Consider the following 19,855-nt stretch of genomic DNA (forward strand, 5'->3'; position numbering starts at 1 on the left):
TCCAGAGTCCGCCTATTTCTCTCTCTTTCCAGCACCGAGGTGCTGATGCATGTTTTTACTTCTATTAGATTAGATTACTGTAATGTCCTGCTCTCTGGTCTTTCCTAAAAGTCTATTTCTAACCTGCAATTACTCCAGAACTCAGCAACACGCGTTCTGATGAGAGGGCGGTAAAACATTACACCAGTTTTAAAATCGCTGCATTGGCTCTCCGTGCTTCTCAGGATAGATTATAAGGTTCTTTTAGTTGTTTATAAATGTTTACTGGTCTTGGACCTTCTTATTTATCAGACTTGCTTTTAAATTATGAACACTTGTGGACCCTAAGATCCTCTGGTACTGGTCTCTTAGTGTTTCTAAAGTCAGAACCAAACCTTATGGTGAGGCCTTGTTCCACCACTACGGGCCTCAGCTGTGGCACAGCTTGCCAGAGAACCTCAGGGCTGCAGAGACTATTGCTGTTTTTAAAAACCGGCTCAAGACCCACCTTTTTATCTTAGCTTGTAGCTGAATTTTATTTGATTTTGTTTAGATTTTCACTTATCTAATTATACATTTTTCTGTTTATTTTAAATACCACTTATTTATGTGGCTCTCCATTTTATTGTTTTATTTTTACCCAAGTACATAGTTTTTATAAACACATTTATTTTATTTTATTTTATCATTTTCCTGAACTCCTTTATCTGTATTCTTGTTCTTGTCGCTCTTAATAGTTCTTATCATTTATAAGTTTATTTAATCTATTTTAAACATTTTAACTCCAGTGTTTTCCTCCTGTGGATCCTCCACTCCAGTAGCTCTACCTGCTCTGTCTGCGGGGTTGTTGCCATGGTGACTGCCCATGTCTGGGTGGCTGGGGGTCCTGCACTGCAGCCCTGTGGTGTGGACCCCAGCCTGCCCTGTGTGGTTCCTGCGGTGGTACCCTCTGTGTTCATGAGTGGGCTGGCTTCCGGTGTGACTGGATCCCCAAGATACCGTTTCCTTACAGCAGCATCAAGCCAGATGTTTTGATTCTACTGATATTTTAATACTTACATTCAGTTAAGAGACAGTAAGTAGGGATGAGAGTTCATGTTTGTACAGAATGGGATATGGGTGGATGGGGGGGTTGTACATGTACTTTGTATATGTGTGAGTGTGTGTGTGAACTATTATGAGGCGCGTTTTTTTTTTTTTTTTTTTTTTTGTATTATTTGGTGTGTGAAGACTTTAAAATTTTGTTTTTAATATGCATTATTTGTTTTTATTAAGCACTTTGTGTTGCTTTGTGCCTGAAAAGCGCTCTATAAATAAAATTTGATTTGATGATCCAGGCTTAAAAAAAAACATGTTGAGTGTGTTTTTTCAGCTTCAGGGTGCTGCAGGGCAACAACAGCTCCAGGAAAGTACATAATGAATGTCAGTGCCACCAAAAGGTGTCAGAAACACTGAGTTTTAAGGTCAGAAACGTGTTGCTTTAAAGCAGGGATCTTTAACTCTGGCCTTTGAGAGCTTTTGTTCGGGAGGTTTTTGGGTGTTTTTTGGTGGGATGGGGCATTAACAGGCTTGTGCAGAACTTGACATTAAGCCGTTAGGGGAGCCATTTCATTCGAATCAGGTGTGTTACAAAATGAAAACATTAAAACCTGCAGGGCCGTGGCTCTCTAGGGCCAGAGCTGCTTTTAAGACACATGCAGTTATCAGGCAAAGTTCATTGATGAGTGAAATGTTTTTACAGTAAACATTCGAAACAAATCACTGTACCACACAGGTGGAAACATCTGTATCAGATTATAGAGAGTTTATTAACTTTTAAAGTAAACTGAACAAACTAAACAGTAAGGATTTTTAACTAATTGTTAAATAAAACGATTTCACTGAATTGGATTGGTTGTTTAATTGGACTTGAACTGACTGATTAAATGTATTGTTGTTGTGTATAAATGAACTGTACTGTACAGCCATCCTGCAAGGACTGAGTTCTGGTCATAGACGGAAGATTAATGACCTCTTCATTTCCTCTCTCTCCTTTCGTTTACATACGTTGGTAAATTTAACTTACTCAGATCTCTTTAAGATATAAATGAAATGATTAAAGTCTCAAATGTTGATTGCTACCAATTAAAACCATTTTTTGCCTTTACTGAGGAACCCATAGATCAAATTTTTCTGCTATATCTTCAGCAGAAGAAATTTATGGACAAGCTCAGAGGTTTTCAGGTCAGTCAGGTGTTTCACATGTAAGCAAAGTCTGACTGAAACAAAGAATAGAAAGATAGTTCCTGTCTGTTTTCCCAAAAAAATTTGGCCTTCTTTACTCCATCCTTCTGATGGTTCCTGACAGATTTTATCATGTCATATTATCTGGTTATTTCACAGAACATTCTGGTAGTTTTACAGAATTGATCAGATTTCATTACAGTAATATTTCTGTCTGTAACTGTATGAATTAATAAAAAGACTTCTGTTTGTTGGTAAAGTGAAAAAGTTGCATCGCTGACTGAAGAGACATTGTGAAATATATTTATTCTGGCCAATGAGATAAAATTATGAGGTTATAATGAAGAACTATTCTTGTAAAAACAAATGATAAAAAATGAGGATGTCTGTGATTATATTACACAAATTAAAAGGAAATAATGATAATGAAGAAAATAATCTTTTAAAAACAAGAAGTCTATAATATAACAGCTTCAGAGGGTTAAACTTCATGTTTGTGGCTTGTTTTCTTCATCTTCATTAATATTTAATACTCACCTCCTTCTGTCATTTCCTGTGGTTTGTAGCTGACCCAGAAGGAGTCTCTGGTGACGTTACTGGACAACCGGACCTGGGCCAAGCAGGGCATTGCTGAGGAATTTGACCACATTGGAAACTCTCAGGCCTGGAAACACCCGCAGGTCAACGTCTTCGTCACGCTGGTCCTCTTCATTGTCATGAAGGTAGAAGCCAAGAAAAAAGATACGGAGATTTTTCTAACTTCTAACTTAATTTATAAACCTTCATTCATACCAACAAATGATCTATGTTGTGATGAAAGTCCCACGTACACAGCTCGGGTATAACTAAGTGACATAAATCTGGATATGCTAAACTGGCACCATACAATTCTCCACCCATCAGCACCAACTCACTAGCTAGCTCCTCCCGTAGCCTACTAGCTTCTCATTTCATCGGTTCCTCACAGTTCCTGCTTATTAGCTGTGCCTCTCCACCTGACAGGCAGTCTTATCAGATCCTCCACCTTCATTCAGATTCCTACACAAAACCACACTATCAGTCAAAAGCTTAGATACACTATCCCATTAAATCTAATGGTTTGTGTTAATGAAAGTCAGGAGGAACTGATGAGCATCTGGATCTGAGGTGACTCATGGTTAGCAGCCCGATAACTGTCTGATTGTCCCACAGAGTTTATCACAACTCATCAGTGACTGAAACATGGAAAGCATGCAGGAGACGGGGCATTGCCTCAGGTCTATATAAGCTCATCATCAGACAGGTTAAACACTGTGAAACCAGTCAGTTATTTCTGTTTCCTTCATTATTCGCTTCATTTGAGTTGAAGTACAAATGTCCTGATTCAGAAAACTGAGGAGATAAATCTGCTGCGTTAGGAGTGCACGTTGGGAACTTCAAACAGGAAATGAAACACACAAACTTGCTAACATGAGAGTGAAGAGGCAGTGACGTATTCTACAGTATGCGCTTATGTATTGAGGGCAGTTTATGGGCAGGAAGCTGTGGGCAGGGTTTAAATCTGATTTTCTAAACAGCAGCAGCTGCTGTCCTCATCATTTAACAGAAATTATATTCACTCACAAAAAGGAGTTTTTGTCAAAGTGTGTTACACAGCTGGGGAACTAAAGTTGATCTGGGAAGTCCTCCCAATGCTTCACACAGGAGAGATGCCAATAAACAGTCATTAGAGTCTTAGAATGATAGATGGATGGATAAAATTGAAGGTGCAATCAACTCATAAGGCACAAAAAATGAAAAAGGAAAAAAAAACAAAAAAAAAGCTGTGATAAAGCATTATAAATAGAAGTTAGACATAAGTATTTAAAACAAACTTACATTGTTGGATTCAGTACATATTAGACATGGGAGGAATTATACAGACTAGCCTCTGTTTTGAGTTCAGTGCCAATATTGTTTTTGGATTAAACGCTTTATCCTGGCTTTCATGGCTCTGCATCTCCTGCCTAACGGCAGAAGCTGGAGGTGCGTGATCTGGGTGCTCCAGGGAAAAGAACTAAAGGTCTGGTATATTAAGCCTACAGCAGGGATCACCAACCCCGGTCCTTGAGGCTGGTATCCTGCAGGTGACAGATGTTCCCTTCGGCAACACAAACTGATTCAAATGATTGGGTCATTAACAGACTTCTGCAAAACTTGTCAGCAAGCATATCAATTTTATTTGAATCAGGTGTTGCAGTAGGGAAACATCCAAAATCTGCAGGACAGAGGCCCACATACACGGTAATGCTCTGCTCATCATCTTATACTTCTTTTTTTCCCTCTCCTATTCCTCCTCCTCCTGTTCCTCTTCTTCTTCGGTTTGTTCTGTTAGCTGGTCACATGTTAGCTATACTGCTCAATTCTGAACCCGTGGTTTCCGGTGGTTTTGCTCCATTTGCTGCATCAAGCCACGTTTCTGAAAATGCACCAATTACGCTCAGTGACGATGCAGGAGATGGACGCAGTGTCCATCTTCTGCATCAAGCATAAATGGGCCTTAATATGACACACTCAGGATTCAAAGTGATTCTGTAATGGCTTGGTCTAATTACAGTCTTAGGTTTTTCTGGGTTCAGCTGGTGATTTCCACAGGCAGGTTGCTCTCCGTCCTCTTCCTCCTTCTTCGGAGTGCAGCTTCTTGTCTTGTTGCTGAAACTTCAGGAAATGTCAGAAAGTGAAGCTTATAAAGCCACCAAACAGGAAGCTGAGAACCCGTCGTTGGTGAAGATGCTGAGACACACAAACCTTCAAACTAATTGTTTTGTAGTTAAATGTTATTTTTAGTGGTGTGAAATTATGCTCACATCAACAGCTCTCAGAGAGACACTTTCATTAATACAGGTGTGCATGTTGATATGAGTATGAGGGAGAACTGGCAGGAATCTAATTGGAGTTGGATTATAAGAAGGGCCCCTGTGGGTTCCTGATCCAGGCAATACGGTGTTCTTTAAACACAGACGTCTTCCTGCTGGCTGATGAATCAGTGTGATGGAGCGTCAGAGCTGATAACCCTGACATTAGTATCCTTCACTTCTGCTCTGCTGTTTGTGTTCAATACTGAAACTAATGGTGCCAAGGGTTTAAAGACAGATTAAGAGGAGTGTGCTGTCTCTAGGAGACTCTGTTTGGGAACTTTCCGGTATGTAAGACAGTACACCATGCTTATTGATTATATACCATATACAGTGAAATTAAGATGCACTACCTGAAACCAACTCTGCAAACACGTAGCCTTACTTTCTGACGACGTGCACAAACAATGCTTCAGGCAAATGCAAAATATATGAGGCATCCATGATAAACGCATGTAATTAAAAGCAGGTTATATTCTCGGCCTAACGTGTTTCAGATGAACCAGAAAGTTTTCTTCAGGTTTCTCCTCATACCGGCCTCATAAACATTAACCAATCACATGACTACTTTAGTTTCTGAGAGGTCCTCTGAGATTTTAGAGCTCTGGAGTTTCCTCCATCCACACGAGAGTTCAAAATGTTCTCCAAAATGTTCTCAGATGTTTCATCCAAAAAGTGTAAAGTGAGCTTCTACTGTTCTTAATGAGCAGATTAATTACTGATAATATCTGTCAAAATAAGAGCTGCATTTATCAACTAATTACTAATCTATTCTAAAATAGTACGGGCCTGAAGCAACTCTATAAATTATAAGTCTCATTAAAGTCACAGTCAAAATTCATGTAGTTCATTAGGAGTATTTAAATTATATTTTGAATATTCCTGCTAAAAGTTTTCTCTTTTTTTCCTCACCTGCTTGTTGTCATTGAAGCTCAGTTGCAGTTTAAAGCCAACAACCCAAACAGGTTCTGCTGAGTTATCCTCAGGGTTTATTCAAGGGTTCCTACTGTTTAGAGGTCAGAGTTCCTCATAAATTCTGATGGCCGTGCACAGCGTTCCTGAGATGTACAGTGAGTAGATTTTATTAGATTAGACTGAATGAAAAATTAATGATTTCTCCAGGGAAGTGAGTCATTGCTGCTGCAGAGGATTTGTTGCTGCAGTATTGGCGTTGGTTTAGTCAAGCCGACCCACATCATCTGACTGATCAGTTCATTCCCCGCTGAACAATCAGCTGGTCAAACCCAGCTCTGCTCCAGTCTCTGCTGACGACCCAGAACCCACCTCTGGCCACAGCTTCAGAATCCAGTTTTCAGTCCATCCATCACATCACTCACTAATTTTGCCTTGATATTAATATTACCAATTCAATCCCAGCTGAAGTTCCTGTCCTGATGATGATTTTTCTTTTACTGGTCATGACTGACCCCCAAAATCTAATCGCTTCTTCCTTTTCCTTCCTTCCATTTCTGACATATTCTGAAAATTTAATCAAAATCCATCCATAATTTTTTGGTTATGTTGCTAACAGAGACAAACTAACACCACTGAAAAGCATAACCCCTGCCTTGGTGGAGGTAATAACCATGTGCATGTGGAAGCATGCATGCTGTAAAACCCACTTCTTTGACCTTTAATAGATTAATGGTTATGGATGATGCATAATGAAAATTGTTTCTCCATATGGACCATTCTTAATATTCTCTGACGTCACACTGTTCGTTTACATTGTCACACTGGGTGGCAAAAAGCTAGCTGGGACCCCGCTATTAAGTGATTAACTGTTTCTCATCAGGGATAGCAGCGCTACCGGACTTAACACTTTCCAAACCAGTTCAACACTTATGTGGTCAACTCAGACAGGGATATTAATGGTCACTTGTTGGTGCTTAAAATTTATATGATTTTCTAAATTACTGTTTTAAAAAAACAGGAAAAAAACATCCAACCTACGGAAACATTGCTACGTGATTCATCTTATGTTGACATACTACCTAGGTAATCAACAGGCATACAAGTCAGATAAGAGGCTTGTAATTATTACGTGGCAGGATGGGTATCAGACCTTCAGCTGTGGAAAGTGCCCCAAACAAAGTATTTTCTATTCATGTCAAAGTCGAGTAAGAAAACAGCAGATGCAGATAACGTAAAAATCACTGTAAAAATTAGAGATGTCCCGTTGATATATTTAGGAGTTAAAGTTACTAACAATTACTGTGAGAAAACATTGCTATTTAAAGACTGTTTTATTTATTAACGCCCTCTACAGGGTAAAACCCAGTTATGTTTTTAGTGTCACAGAGAGGTTATCTACATCACCTGAAAATTTTAAAAACCTCACAGCCCCTCCCTCCCGATGCAGATAGACGGGTCCTCGTCTTGCAGGCATAGAAACAACGGCCACCAATGCATATGAATGGATGTGAGCTTAAATGGTGTAGATTTGCTAGTTTCAGATTTCTATTCTTTTACAGAGTTTCTGATTAAATATTCCTGCCATGAGACAGATTTGTGCTTTTGAGGGGAGTAGAAGTAACACTAGACTTTATTCTTTACCTGCTGATCCTCATCTAACAAAAGACAGCAGCTCAAATCGTAGCAGCAGCAACGTCCAGCAACACTTCCTGCAGCTGCCACAACCTGCCACGTGTCTCCACAGCTTTCCAGAGCTGCTGGAGCTGCTGACAGGCCAGCGTAACAGCACTAACGGCTCAGACTGATACGTTTCAGGACCACCTTGTTCATGTGTAGATTCAGGAGGGGAAAAATCTTCCACCTCAAAGACCGCTCTGTGGCGTAGATGCTTTGTAAATCTTGCTATTTTGCTAAATTTTTTTTAGTAAGCTGAGCTACTGTCTGTCAATCATTTCTGCCTGTGTAATCCCCCCCAACCCTTGCAGTTTCAGGCGTTTTTTAAATTCGGCATTGGGTGGAGTTATGCAAAAAGTAGGTTGTGTAGTTACACATTAACAATAGACTATAGTGAAGTGACGGTCCCGGGACGCAATAACATTAAGCCACTGCAGTTTGCTGCATTTTAGTAATACAATGTCTTAATTTTTCATAGATGAATATATTCAAAATTAGAGCAGCCCACAATAAATAGACTTGGAAAGCATACGAAACAAAATTTTCTTTAAACTTACCACTGACAGAGTGCTCGCTACACAGCTGAGAGCTCTCTGACAGTTTCCAGTTATCTTGTTTGACAGCAGCAACACATTTAGCCATCGTTCAGGGGCAGCAGGCAGTCTGTAAAATAAAATCCCATTCTTGGGATGTCGATTAGAACAGCCAAAGGCACAACACGGATGTGGTATTATTATTTTATTTTATTTTTTTTACACCAAAAACCCCCATAGCACCCCATAGCAGCAAGCCTGCTTTGTTTATCTTTTTGTCACCCAAGAACATCTCTGGACATACAAGTCACATGATCAGTGACAAAACATGAGAATGGTCTGTACATATATAAACTTAGAACGAAAAGTAAGGAAATTTACTTTCCTACTTTTTCTTACCTTTAAGAATCCCAATGTAGTGTTGTTTTATATACCGTTAGAAAGTGTCATTAGTGATGTATAGTTTGTGTGGATGGTATTTCTGTGGATCGAACAACACAGCTAAATGTCTGGGTAGTGTCCCCCAAAATGTCCCAAAATCCCCTATAATACTTTCCTGCTGATATTGGCTCTTGTTCTGGATTTCTTGGTGGATTGAAAGTATTGTATACTCCCACAGTAGGAAGGAAATAAACAACACATATTGACCTTTTTTATTACTTTATTCATTTTACTCTGTCAGAGACCTCAGTACCATGTAGAAGAACCATACACAACCGCAACAGCCTGGAAGCTCCTCCTCATGCTGGTCACCAGCTCGGTCACATACTGCTGTGAGATGGCCTCACATTCTTCAGCAAGCATTTGGGGTTGAGGTCAGGGCCGCAGGCAGGTCTCTGATAAACCCACTCTGTGGGAACAACTGTTGTCATCTTGGAGGATAGAGTTTGGTCCCAGACTGTGGAGAAATGGGATTTCCACTGTTTTAACCTTAAAGGGTTGCACAGAAGGCTTTGGTTACCAACACAAGACAAAAAGCTTTAAGCTTCCTCTAACTCCGTCATAAACAAAGAAGAGATTGTGGAAGATGATGGAGAGGAAGAGTGTTCTGTGACCAGGAGAACATATTGATAAATTTAGTAATGATTTTGCTTTACAGGTCTGAGCACACACTCTCACTGAATAAGAGTCAGATCTCCTTTCTGCCGCTTTACAGTTAATACCACCAGTTTATGCTGCAAGATCTTCTCAGTGTTCGACTGGTGAAGCCTTTTCTCTGCCTGCTGAATGTATGTTGGTGTATATCGTCAGTCATTCAGGTCATAGTAAACCTGAAAGCTTCAATAAAGGAAGCTAAACTTTGGTTTTTGGTTCTTGAATGCTGCAGTGAGATACAGTTTGCACAGCAGGAGGTGATGGAGGTTTTTCAGCTCTCACACAACATAAAAAAATAGTTCATTAACCCAAAGAATTGACATTTAATCAACACCCAGTTCATCTGTAATCGAGTAAATAAGAGAACTGATTGTTTTCTGTTATTTCTCTGAGCTGGAGAGAGATTGAGTCTGAAGTCAAACAGGATTATTTCTACACTGTGACAATACTACAGGGTTTTTTTTTTCTTCCACTGAGCACACAAGACTCAAAGCAACTAAAATAGACATGGAACCACATTTACAGCCAGAGGGGATCATGTCATCATCGGTCCGTCTCCGTGGTAACCCTGAGCCACCTGAAGGGGGACTCATGAGTAAGTGTAAGTTTGCAGACGTCAGAGCGGTTGCCTTGGTTTAGGCTGCTGTGAGGATGCAGGAGACATTGCTCGCAGCATCTTGTCACTTTCACCTGCATCCAGGAGCTTATCAGTGTGTTATTATTAGTAAACAAACAGCTGCTTACAATGATTCTGTCATCCACACACAGCTAGTTACATTTTTTCTGCTTGGTCTTGCTTAACAACTGTTAGATGAGGTTTTATTAAGTATACATAGGAGGTGATTTTGTTTTTTCTCAGATGATGAGGTAATAAAATCTAAGACAGACTCACACACTTTCAGGCATCTCTGCAGAGTTCATGGCCTTTCTGTGAGTATGGAGCCTCTGTTATGAGGCCACAGATCCTTTAAACCTCTGCAGCCGGCTGAATCGAAGAAAAATATAAAAAGTAGAAGGCATGATGAAAAAGAGAGTCTGAAGAACTGATATCATGTCTGCTTTGTTTTCCCTTGAGGGCTGTTTGCTGTAATCAAATGTTTGTGTCTGATTCTCATCACTGAAGCTGTGTTATTGTGTGTGTGTGTGTTTGCTGGGAATGCGAAAACGGTGATGGTGTAAGGTTGCAGGAGGAGATTTATTACGTCACCATGGCAGCCAGCTTTAATTACAGCTAACTAAAGGCAGAGCAGAGGGAAGAGAAGACCAGCAATGAGTGTAATTAAAAAGTCTATTTGAAAGCAGCAGATTATTACAGCTCTGAGCTTCGTGGAGCAGCTTTGCACCACAGACTTTATACATGCAGATGCTGATTGTGACAGTTTTTGTGCTTCTGCGGAGTCATTTTAAATGATGTCTGCTGTTAATCAGAGGAAGATGGTGTGTTATTGTGAATCTTCTTTACACTGTTGCTTTTACCGTTTTTACACTTCCTGGCCAAAAAGAAGTTGCTGCCTTTAACTAAGCAAGTAGGTAGGAACCTTCTATTGGATCATTCTTTCATGGATGAATGTCTTTCAGCTGGCAAGTTATTTAACCCAAACTGATGCAATGAGTAGCCATTTTTTAAACTAACATGTTAAAAGACGCATCTCATGCAATGGAAGAAAGTATCGTGGCCTGATGAGTCCAGATTTACCCTGTTCCAGAGTGATGGCAGCATCAGGGTAAGAAGAGAGGCAGATGAAGTGATGCAGCCATCATGCCTAGTGCCTACTATACAAGTGGGGCAGTCTGTGATCAGGGGTTCCTGCAGTTGGTCAGCTCTAGGTTCAGGTCTAAGTTCAGCAACATGATGTGTTGAATGAGGTCAGCTGATACCTGAATTTACTGAATGAGCTGGTTTTTCTATCTTCCCTGATGGCCATATTCCAAGATGACAATGCCAGGATTCATGGGGCTCAGGTTGTGAAAGAGTGGTTCAGGGAACAGGAGACATCATTTTTCACACATGGACTGACCACCACAGAGTCCAGACCTGAACCTCAGTGAGAGTCTTTGGTATGTGCTGGAGAAGCTTTGTGCAGTGGTCTGACTCTCCCATCATCAATACAAGATCTTAGTGAAAAATAAATGTAGCACTGGATGAAAATAAATTTTGTGACATTTCAGAAGTTTATCAAAACTAAGTCACAGTTAATGCTGAAGTAACCAAAGCAAAAAACGAAATGTTAAGAGGTGTGACATTTGCAGTGTATATAGAGGATATACAGTCACCTAGAAAGACCTTTTGTATTTTATTTTATTTGCCCAACAGTTGGATAATCTGATGCTTTTAAAAAAAAAAAAACGTAAGTCTCACTGTGTTTTTCTGGGTTTGAACAACAGGGCTGTGGTTTACCAGCAGTTAACTCAGCAGTTTCACAAAGCTCATTCACATTTATTCTGTCTGAGAAGCTGTTCAGCTGCTGCCATCATCACCATCATCATCCTCCTCATTTATTCTGCATCTCATAAACAGCCTTGCTTTTAGGTCGGTTTTCAGTTGTAAGGTTTATCTAGGGGAAGAAATCTTTCTTAAAGCAACACTGCAAAACTCTGACAGATTTTCACACCTTGGTGCCTCCTAACGACAACATCCAGCGTCCGTCTTGCATCCTGTCTCTTCTCTGAGATCTCTCCAGCCAGTAAAGGTCAGGCTGCTGTTGACTGTTGTCTCATCTCTTGCTCTTTCCCTTTCTCTCGTTCTTTTCCCTCTTGCACCGATAACGTCCTCCTGCTTTTTTTCTTTTTCTTTCTTACTGAATGGTGCACAAGAGTTTTAATGGTGGAAATGTCGCTTTGCTTTAAACCCTTGATGCCTGGTGTCATATTTGTGGTAAACTAATTCCTTTTTATTTATGTATGTATTATTGTTGTATTTATTTAGAAAATATCCACTTTTAACTAGTTTTTATTCATTTTTACTGTATTTTATTTCAGTCTTTTTTTCCTCCCTTTATTAATTTTGATTTATGTAGTTGTAAATACCGTACAGAAAGAGTTTTACACTCCAAAAATACTCCATTCATTATATCCTGACCATTTAATCTAAGCTTTAAAAACAATAGAAAGTAGTAAAGCAAAAGACGTTACTCTACTTCTTCCCCAACCTTCCTCCTCTCCTCAGGCCATTCGGTTGGTACCAGCCAAACTAATGATGCACACCAGGTCCTTGTCAGATTTATCTAGAATCACCTTAGAGAGAGAAAGTGATTAGAAACTATTTAAAAACAAACCAAAACATATCGTAAAATAAATCCCATCAATGTGTTAATTAGTTAAGAGGATCCATCAATAAGTGGTTTCTGGATGCCTGAATGAGTTTGGAAATGTGTGACTGACACGGATTTATTGTTTTTCTTTTTCTTTTTCTTTTTCTTTTTTACATGGCAGTGCTAATCTACAAAAAAAGCTGTGTCCATTTATTTTATGTATTTATTTAAAAAAAAATTAAGTATTTGAAATAAGAAAAAAGAAAAAAATGTAGCGTGTTGTTGGTCCTGTTAAAATAATTATGAAAATCTATCATGTGCACTTTCAGTGTCCATTTCTTTGTTTATAAATTGCCCAGTTTTGCAGGTATATGTGACCTTACATACAACATGAGATGGGTTTCTGTGGTTAAATCTAAAGAACATACATGAACCTTTAGGCTGCATCACCTGCTGACAGTCAGTGGAATAAGATTTTAACCATGTTGATCCAGCATCTGTACTTGAGCATCAGAACGAACCAATCAAAGATGTCGGTCTGTATTGACTCATGTTTGATTCTCTTGGTTTGTTTTCACCGAGGTAACAGTTTCCATGATGTAAACTCAACTTGCCCAACAAACTCATCATTCATTTAAATCTTCCCTGCTGCGTTTGTCCACCTGCAGTGTGAAGGTTTTAATGACTTCCCATACATTTAAACGGATCAATCCCAACCAGGCTGGATGAAGCTTGAATGGAATTTTAATAAGACGTCTGATCTAATATATGAGTCTACACCAGCAGGACTGGAGGTTTTTTTTAAAAAAATAATTATCATTTCATCACTTCTCCAGGTGTCAGCGCAGCCTTTGAAGACTCATATCTTCTTTAACATACATACAGACACACACACACACACAGAGCTGACAATAAAGCTAACACATTGTCAGTGCTGACATTTCCCTTTTTTGTTTGTCTTGCCTAATTAGCGGTCCTTTCCCCTCGCCTGGCAGGTCAACCAATCAGCAGAGCCCTCTCATTAGCCAGGGTTTATTTCAGGCTCTTTATCAAATGAAGAGTGAGTGTGACAGTTTGGTCTAACTTCCGCAGTACGCCTCGCATGGCTGGATTCAGCTCTGCTAACATGCTGCTAGGAAGCTAATTGAAATGCCACCCTGTTCTCTCATTTTACATTTTGTTTTCTTACTCTTTTTTTTCTTTCAGTTCTGGATGTCTGCCCTGGCCACCACCATCCCAGTGCCCTGCGGAGCCTTCATGCCGGTGTTTGTCATTGGTAATAACTGAAAAAGAATATTTGTGTCTATCAGAGCAGTAAGAGCAGAGGTGAGGTTGAAATGTGGTATTTAGGAAACATAATCTGCAAAAGGGGAGGAAACCAACCTTATGCATTTACAATTTACTTTATCAGGTCCACCTGTTCAGCTGCTTATTCCAAATTCCAAGTTGTTTATTTCCCACATGCAAGATTAACACAGATATCTAATCAGCCAATCACAGGGTGGCAACTTGATGCATTTAGTTATGTAGATATGGTGAAGACGACTTGCTGAAGTTCAAACTGAGCATCAGAATGAGGAAGAAAGGGGATTTAAGTGACTGAATGTGGCATGGTTGTTGGTCTGAGTGGTTCAGAAACTGCTGATCTACTGGGATTTGCACACAACCTTCTCCAAGGTTTACAGACATGTAAACTCTGTTTCTGTAATTGAATTTGGACTGCCGCTGTCTTGGCCGTGGCTCCCTTGAAGAGGAAATTTTGTAATTTCAATGGGACTTCTCTGGTAAAATAAAGGTTAAAAAAGAAGAACAATCTGAAGAAGAGAAAACATCCAGTGACCAGCAGTTGGCTGGACCAAAATGTCCTGTTGATGCCAGAGGACAAAGGAGAATGGGCAGGAAGGTCGTAGATGGGGTTGGGGAAAGGCAACAGGAAGTAAAATAAGCACTGGCTCCAGCCAAGGTATGCAGAATAGTATCTCTGAACACATATGTCCAGCCTTGAAGCAGATGGGCTACAGCAGCAGAAGATCACACCTTCCAATGCAAGATTCAAAAAGCATTACCTGGTCTGACGAGTCTCCGTTTTCTTGGCCGACTTTGGGCCCCTTAGTACCAATGTGACATAGTTTAACCACCATCATCATTATCATCATGGATGCAGCCGACAAATCAGCAGCAACTGTGTGCTGCTGTCATGTCAATATGGAGCAAAACCTCTGAGGAACATTTCCAACACCTTGTTAAATCTATCACAGCAGGAACTGAGGCAATTCCGCAGGGAAAAGGGTCCAACTCGGTACTAGCAAAGTGGACATTTAGCAGGAGGCTAATTAAAGCTAACAGAATAAACTTGGCAGTTCATTCTTCTTTCATTGTGTTTTCATGGCAAAGTGAACGAAACTGATGCAATAAAGAAGTGAAAACATGCTTCTAGCCGCTCCACCTGCAGCTTCCTTTCTGCACTACATTTAGTCTAAAGAAAAACATTCAAACATGATTAGACAGTGTATGGAGCTAACTTTATTACAAAGTCCTCAAAGACTCTTTTCTCACAACAACATGTCATCCTGCCAGAAGAGTTTACATCACAGCTGAAAACACGAGACAGAGAGCAGCAGCTGCAGCTCCAACACGTTAAAACGTTTTTTTCTCCTTCATTTATCTCAGATGATGATGAGGATAAAAGAAATGGCACAACAGCTGATCATCCTACGTGAGTTTAACACTCAGTAACCACAGAAACAGGGTCCAGTTGTACATGCCACTTCAGGAGCTTAAAGGAGTAGTGGACGTGTAACCCTTTAGCTGGAGCATTAGAAATTATTTAAGAGACTAATAACTTCAGAAGTTACAGCCACAAGTTAATCACAGAGCCAGTACCGACTGTGAGTTTGTGTGTTTGTATTTGTGTTCTTATTCCAGGTGCAGCCTTTGGGCGTCTAGTTGGAGAAAGCATGGCGGCCTGGTTCCCTGATGGCATCAACACAGATGGAACCATCTACCCCATCGTACCAGGAGGCTATGCCGTTGTGGGTACGTTAAATTCTCTTTTTGTTAGTTTTCTTTTCCCCCAAATAAATAAACTGATATGAATTAAACAAAGAAGAAAACATTGAAACCTACAGAAGGTTTTCCTTCCTGTTGGAGACTTCAGCCCATACTTGACTTTTTTTAGGGAATAACTTTGCCGATAAATGAGTGATTGTTGAGTTCAGGGAACTGGAGCCAGTTCTTCTTTAAACAGTGATAAAAACCCTCCACCCGTTTACAGCTGTGCTGATTGTGCTGCAGCTTGGTTCTGGCAGGGTTCTGTGGGCCTGCTAATGCAGCTGATGACTCAGCACTCCACAGATGCTCTGATGAACCTCTTTCATCTCTCAGTGCCGCTCACTCCGAGGACTAAATGCTAGGACGGAGGCAGAGGGAGCTTTGGCATTTATCTGAGGGGGAAAATCAAGACGTACGCAGCTTAATGAAGTTACCAGAGAGAACAGTGAAAACCTGCTTTCATTCTCTGTTGTTATTATATCTGCACTGGTGTTCATCTCGTGCTCCGAATTAGATTCATCCATTTTCTCTCAGTGGGAAGGCTCACTGGTTATTTCACTCTCTTTTTAAAAACACAAGTTTTGAGTTGGAAAATGTTAAGTTGGATCAGTGGAGTAAGTGGATTTTTGTGGTTATAAAAGAAAATTCATTCATTAATTTTTTTGTTCCACTTAATCCAATTAAGAGTCGTGGGGAAGCTGGAACCTAACCTAGGATTTAGCAGGGGTGAGGCAGGTACACCCTGGACAGGTGACCAGTCCATCGCAGGGCCAGCACTAAGACCAACAACCACTCACTCCGAGGCAGAATTTAGTTACCAGTTAACCTAACATGCATGTCTTTGGACAGTGGGAGGAAGCTGGAGAACCGGGAGAGAACCCATGCATACACGACAAGAACAGGCAAAGTCCTCACAACAAGGCCACTGTTCAACCCCCCAGCCAAGACCCAAACCAGCAACCTTCTTGCTGTGAGGCTGCGGTGCTAACCATAAAAGAGAATATTTTATGAATTTCTGCTCAGGATGGCTACACCGGAACTTGGAGTAAACTGAATTCATTCATAGACAGGGTTGGATTAGTTCTATGTACATATATGAGCTCAGCAGTTTGTCAGTAGCTGAGTTTAACTGAAGCGCAGGGCTTAAAGTATTCCCGTACCGTGCCGGATCTCCGGCTTTTCAAAAAAAAAAAAAAAAACTATAGATATAGTGGTTGAGACTCTGAATTGGCTCAGAGTTGTAGAAATTTAATTGAACAATGAACAATGTTAAAGTCGGAAATTACACATATTCATCTTCGAAAATAAGCAGAACTTGCTGCTGCATATGTTTTCAATGTACAGCAAATAATGACAAAATGCCACACTTCGCTTTTCTCCACCGAGTTAACCTGTAGCGTGAATGTTATCTCCGAATAGTCTTGAACGCAGCATCCAAGCTGATGATTGTTTCACCGAAATCAGAAAAAAAGGAGAGTAAATTCATGAATCCAGGGAAAGACGTCCTAATTGTCACTGGCACTGGGCATGGATAGAAGAAGGGGTGGAGACGACAAGCTTTTTGGGAGCTGGTGCCAGAAACTAGGAGAGCCAGGTAGCCCTACTTGTTTCTGTGTTGTGCTCGAAGAAGCTGGATTATGCAACTAGTGGCAAAAAATTTCTATGGCGCCACAAAGCAGTTTGCTCTCTCCAACATACAAGTCGTTTGCCGGGAGCAACAGCCACAGCTGACGTAGCGGCCCCGGTGACTGATCCATGTTAAAAGGGAGAGGAGTCAAAGCCCAACCAAAAAAGAAAGAAGATATAGAACAGAAAAAAAACTTGTGAATGAGCTGTGGTGATTGCACTGGAGGCTTCAGTTCTCAGTTTCTGAAGTAAACTGTATTTATTTTCTATCCTTTTCTTATGCAGTTTAATCAGGTCTTGGAGCACTTTAAGCTTTTTGTTGCTGTTGTTAAATGAACTGACTTGTAGTTTCGTGTATTGAATTGCATTTGTTTGTTTTGTTTTTTCTATAACCTAATTTGATATTGTTTTGAACAAAAACGATGGAAATGTTGTAATTTGAAATTACAATGTTATCTAAAGTTCACTGTTGCTCTTGAAGTTTGCGATTTTTCCACAACCTGTTAAAATTTCATCAGGAGTGTGTTCAAAAAATCCACTTTTAAAGAAAGGCAGAAAACACCAGAATTTGAGTAGAATTGACAATTCTTTGTTTAGCCAGCAAAAAGAAAGCAATACATATCTCTTAAGAGGAGGTCCGTCTTAGCCTTAGCTGCTGAGCTCTAATACAGGAAGTGCAGAGTCCTCAGGTTCAGCCAGAAAGACCCGCCTACCTCAGTTATCCTCCTCATTTTATACTGATACAATGCACGTGGCTATGTGCGTGCATGTTGTGTGCGTTCATGTAAATGTGTATTTTTGCAAGGTGCGTTGTTCCTCTTCTTGACTTTTCTCCCAGTGTTTTTTCCCACAGTTCAGGCCTCCTCTTTGGGTGAGATCTGCAAAACAAGTTTGATCCTCCCTATTTCTGCATTATTTCCTTATCACACTCTCTCTGAGTTATCTTCTCAGTAGCTTTCCCTTGCTGGGCACCCAGAGCAGTTTCAAGGTCCTTTGCATACTTTTACCAGCTATTTTCTCAATATGTGAATGTTTGACTCAGTAACCCTGTGTGAGTTTGTGTCCTGCTTATGTGGATGTACAGCCTGTAAGCTGTGAAGCAATGATAATAATTAAGCTGTTTCACCTCAGCAGCACTATAGTAATGGAGCTCTATTAATTAAAAGCAGAGCCTAATAAATGTCACTAGAATATAAGGGTAAAATGTAAATGAGTAAATGAATAAGAATGTTTATAAAAAATATTTACAACACTGTAACTGTTTTTTTTTTTGTTTGTTTGTTTGTTTGTTTTTTTGTATAAATTGCCCTTTACTAAATTAAATGATTGCTTAATGAATAATTTAAATTAATCCGCCTCACTGAGTTTCACATGTCCTTATAACAGTATTACCTTTACTTTCTAAAGTTCACATTTAAACTGTTGGTCATCTTATGCTCTGCCAAGCACAATGGCAAAAGCTGTTTGCCTATAGTGTGTATGCATCAGATCCACTGCACCTCCGCTCACCGGAAAAAAGTTCAGGCTCAGGATTTTTTTTTTACTTTAAGCCCTGTGAACTGTAAACCTCTTGCTTTTATATCCCATCCTTCTGATGGTTTGTCTTTACATTCAGTGTGTTTTGTGGCTGTGTGCATGAACAGCCTGTTCTCGAGAGAAAATGTGAAAGTAAATAGGTCACAGTTCATGGTTGGAAACTTGGAGATAATGACTTGCCCTGAGGCTGTTGTCTATGTTGGGCATCTTTTAGCTGACATAGCTAAACCTGGCCATGCATCTGTATGCTAACACCTCACTAAATGACTCAAAGACATTTTGCAAGGTTGGTCACTGACTGACACCACGTCTTCCACATTGTTTCCTACTGAAGTGTGCAGAGTGCCGACCTCATCCGTCCCTACTTAAACAGAAACGTCATCATGTACTGAGCTGTCGTCACACGCAAACATAGCTATTGATCGTGTTAGCATCAGCAGAGCTCTCAACACGTTAGCTGTTTCACATTCTTGTTAAAAAGCTGTAGTTTTAATTAAAACTTAGCACAAAAAGGTAAAGAAGTGAGTGTTGATTTTTTTTTTTTTTTTCGTTGTTGTAATAATGCTTTATGGTAATAAATCCTATGTTGTTGGAAAATCTGTTTATTTTCCTTTTAAATGGAGCCAAGCAGCTAATTATGCTACTGACTCCTGTTTTGAGCTTCTGGTACCCGAGGTCCTGACAACCAGAGACTTGATTAGCAGCACCTGTGAGCATGGACCCTGCTACTGCAGTCAGTTGGATCGTAGCTAAGGCCTTGCTCTCTAGTATCTAGTAAAGATGGGTAAAATGCATTTTCCCAGTTGAAATTAATAAAGTTATTTTTCATTATTATAAAACCAGTTCTATTCTGATTGTTAAATTATGTGTTTTCAGCATCATAGGGCCCTATTTAGGGTCAAAATTTGGAGAACATTAAGCTGATTGCTGCACTGGATGAAGAATGGGATGCCATCCCCACATTTTCATTATAATTGTGACTTAATTTAAAAGGCAAATAAACATATTTTCCAGTGATCTAAGATTTAGTACCAATAAGCATTGTTACAACAAAGTAATAATCCACCAAACATGCATCTCTGTACCTGTAGTAATTAGT

The 19,855-nt window shown here is 39.9% G+C and overlaps 1 protein-coding gene across 3 annotated transcripts in view; it reads left to right on the forward strand.

The window, feature by feature from the left end:
• The window catches only part of LOC121645897 (chloride channel protein 2-like), a 158,499-nt gene that overhangs the window by 105,495 nt on the left and 33,149 nt on the right, over positions 1–19,855 (forward strand). For all 3 annotated transcript variants that reach the window (XM_041994666.1, XM_041994667.1, XM_041994668.1), the window contains 3 exons: positions 2,769–2,924; positions 13,750–13,819; positions 15,469–15,579. In XM_041994666.1, the coding sequence (XP_041850600.1) occupies positions 2,769–2,924; positions 13,750–13,819; positions 15,469–15,579 (337 nt within the window). The remainder of the gene's footprint in view (positions 1–2,768; positions 2,925–13,749; positions 13,820–15,468; positions 15,580–19,855) is intronic.

The sequence above is a fragment of the Melanotaenia boesemani genome, chromosome 9 (assembly GCF_017639745.1).
Source record: "Melanotaenia boesemani isolate fMelBoe1 chromosome 9, fMelBoe1.pri, whole genome shotgun sequence".
In the NCBI taxonomy this organism is placed as follows: Eukaryota; Metazoa; Chordata; class Actinopteri; order Atheriniformes; family Melanotaeniidae; genus Melanotaenia; species Melanotaenia boesemani.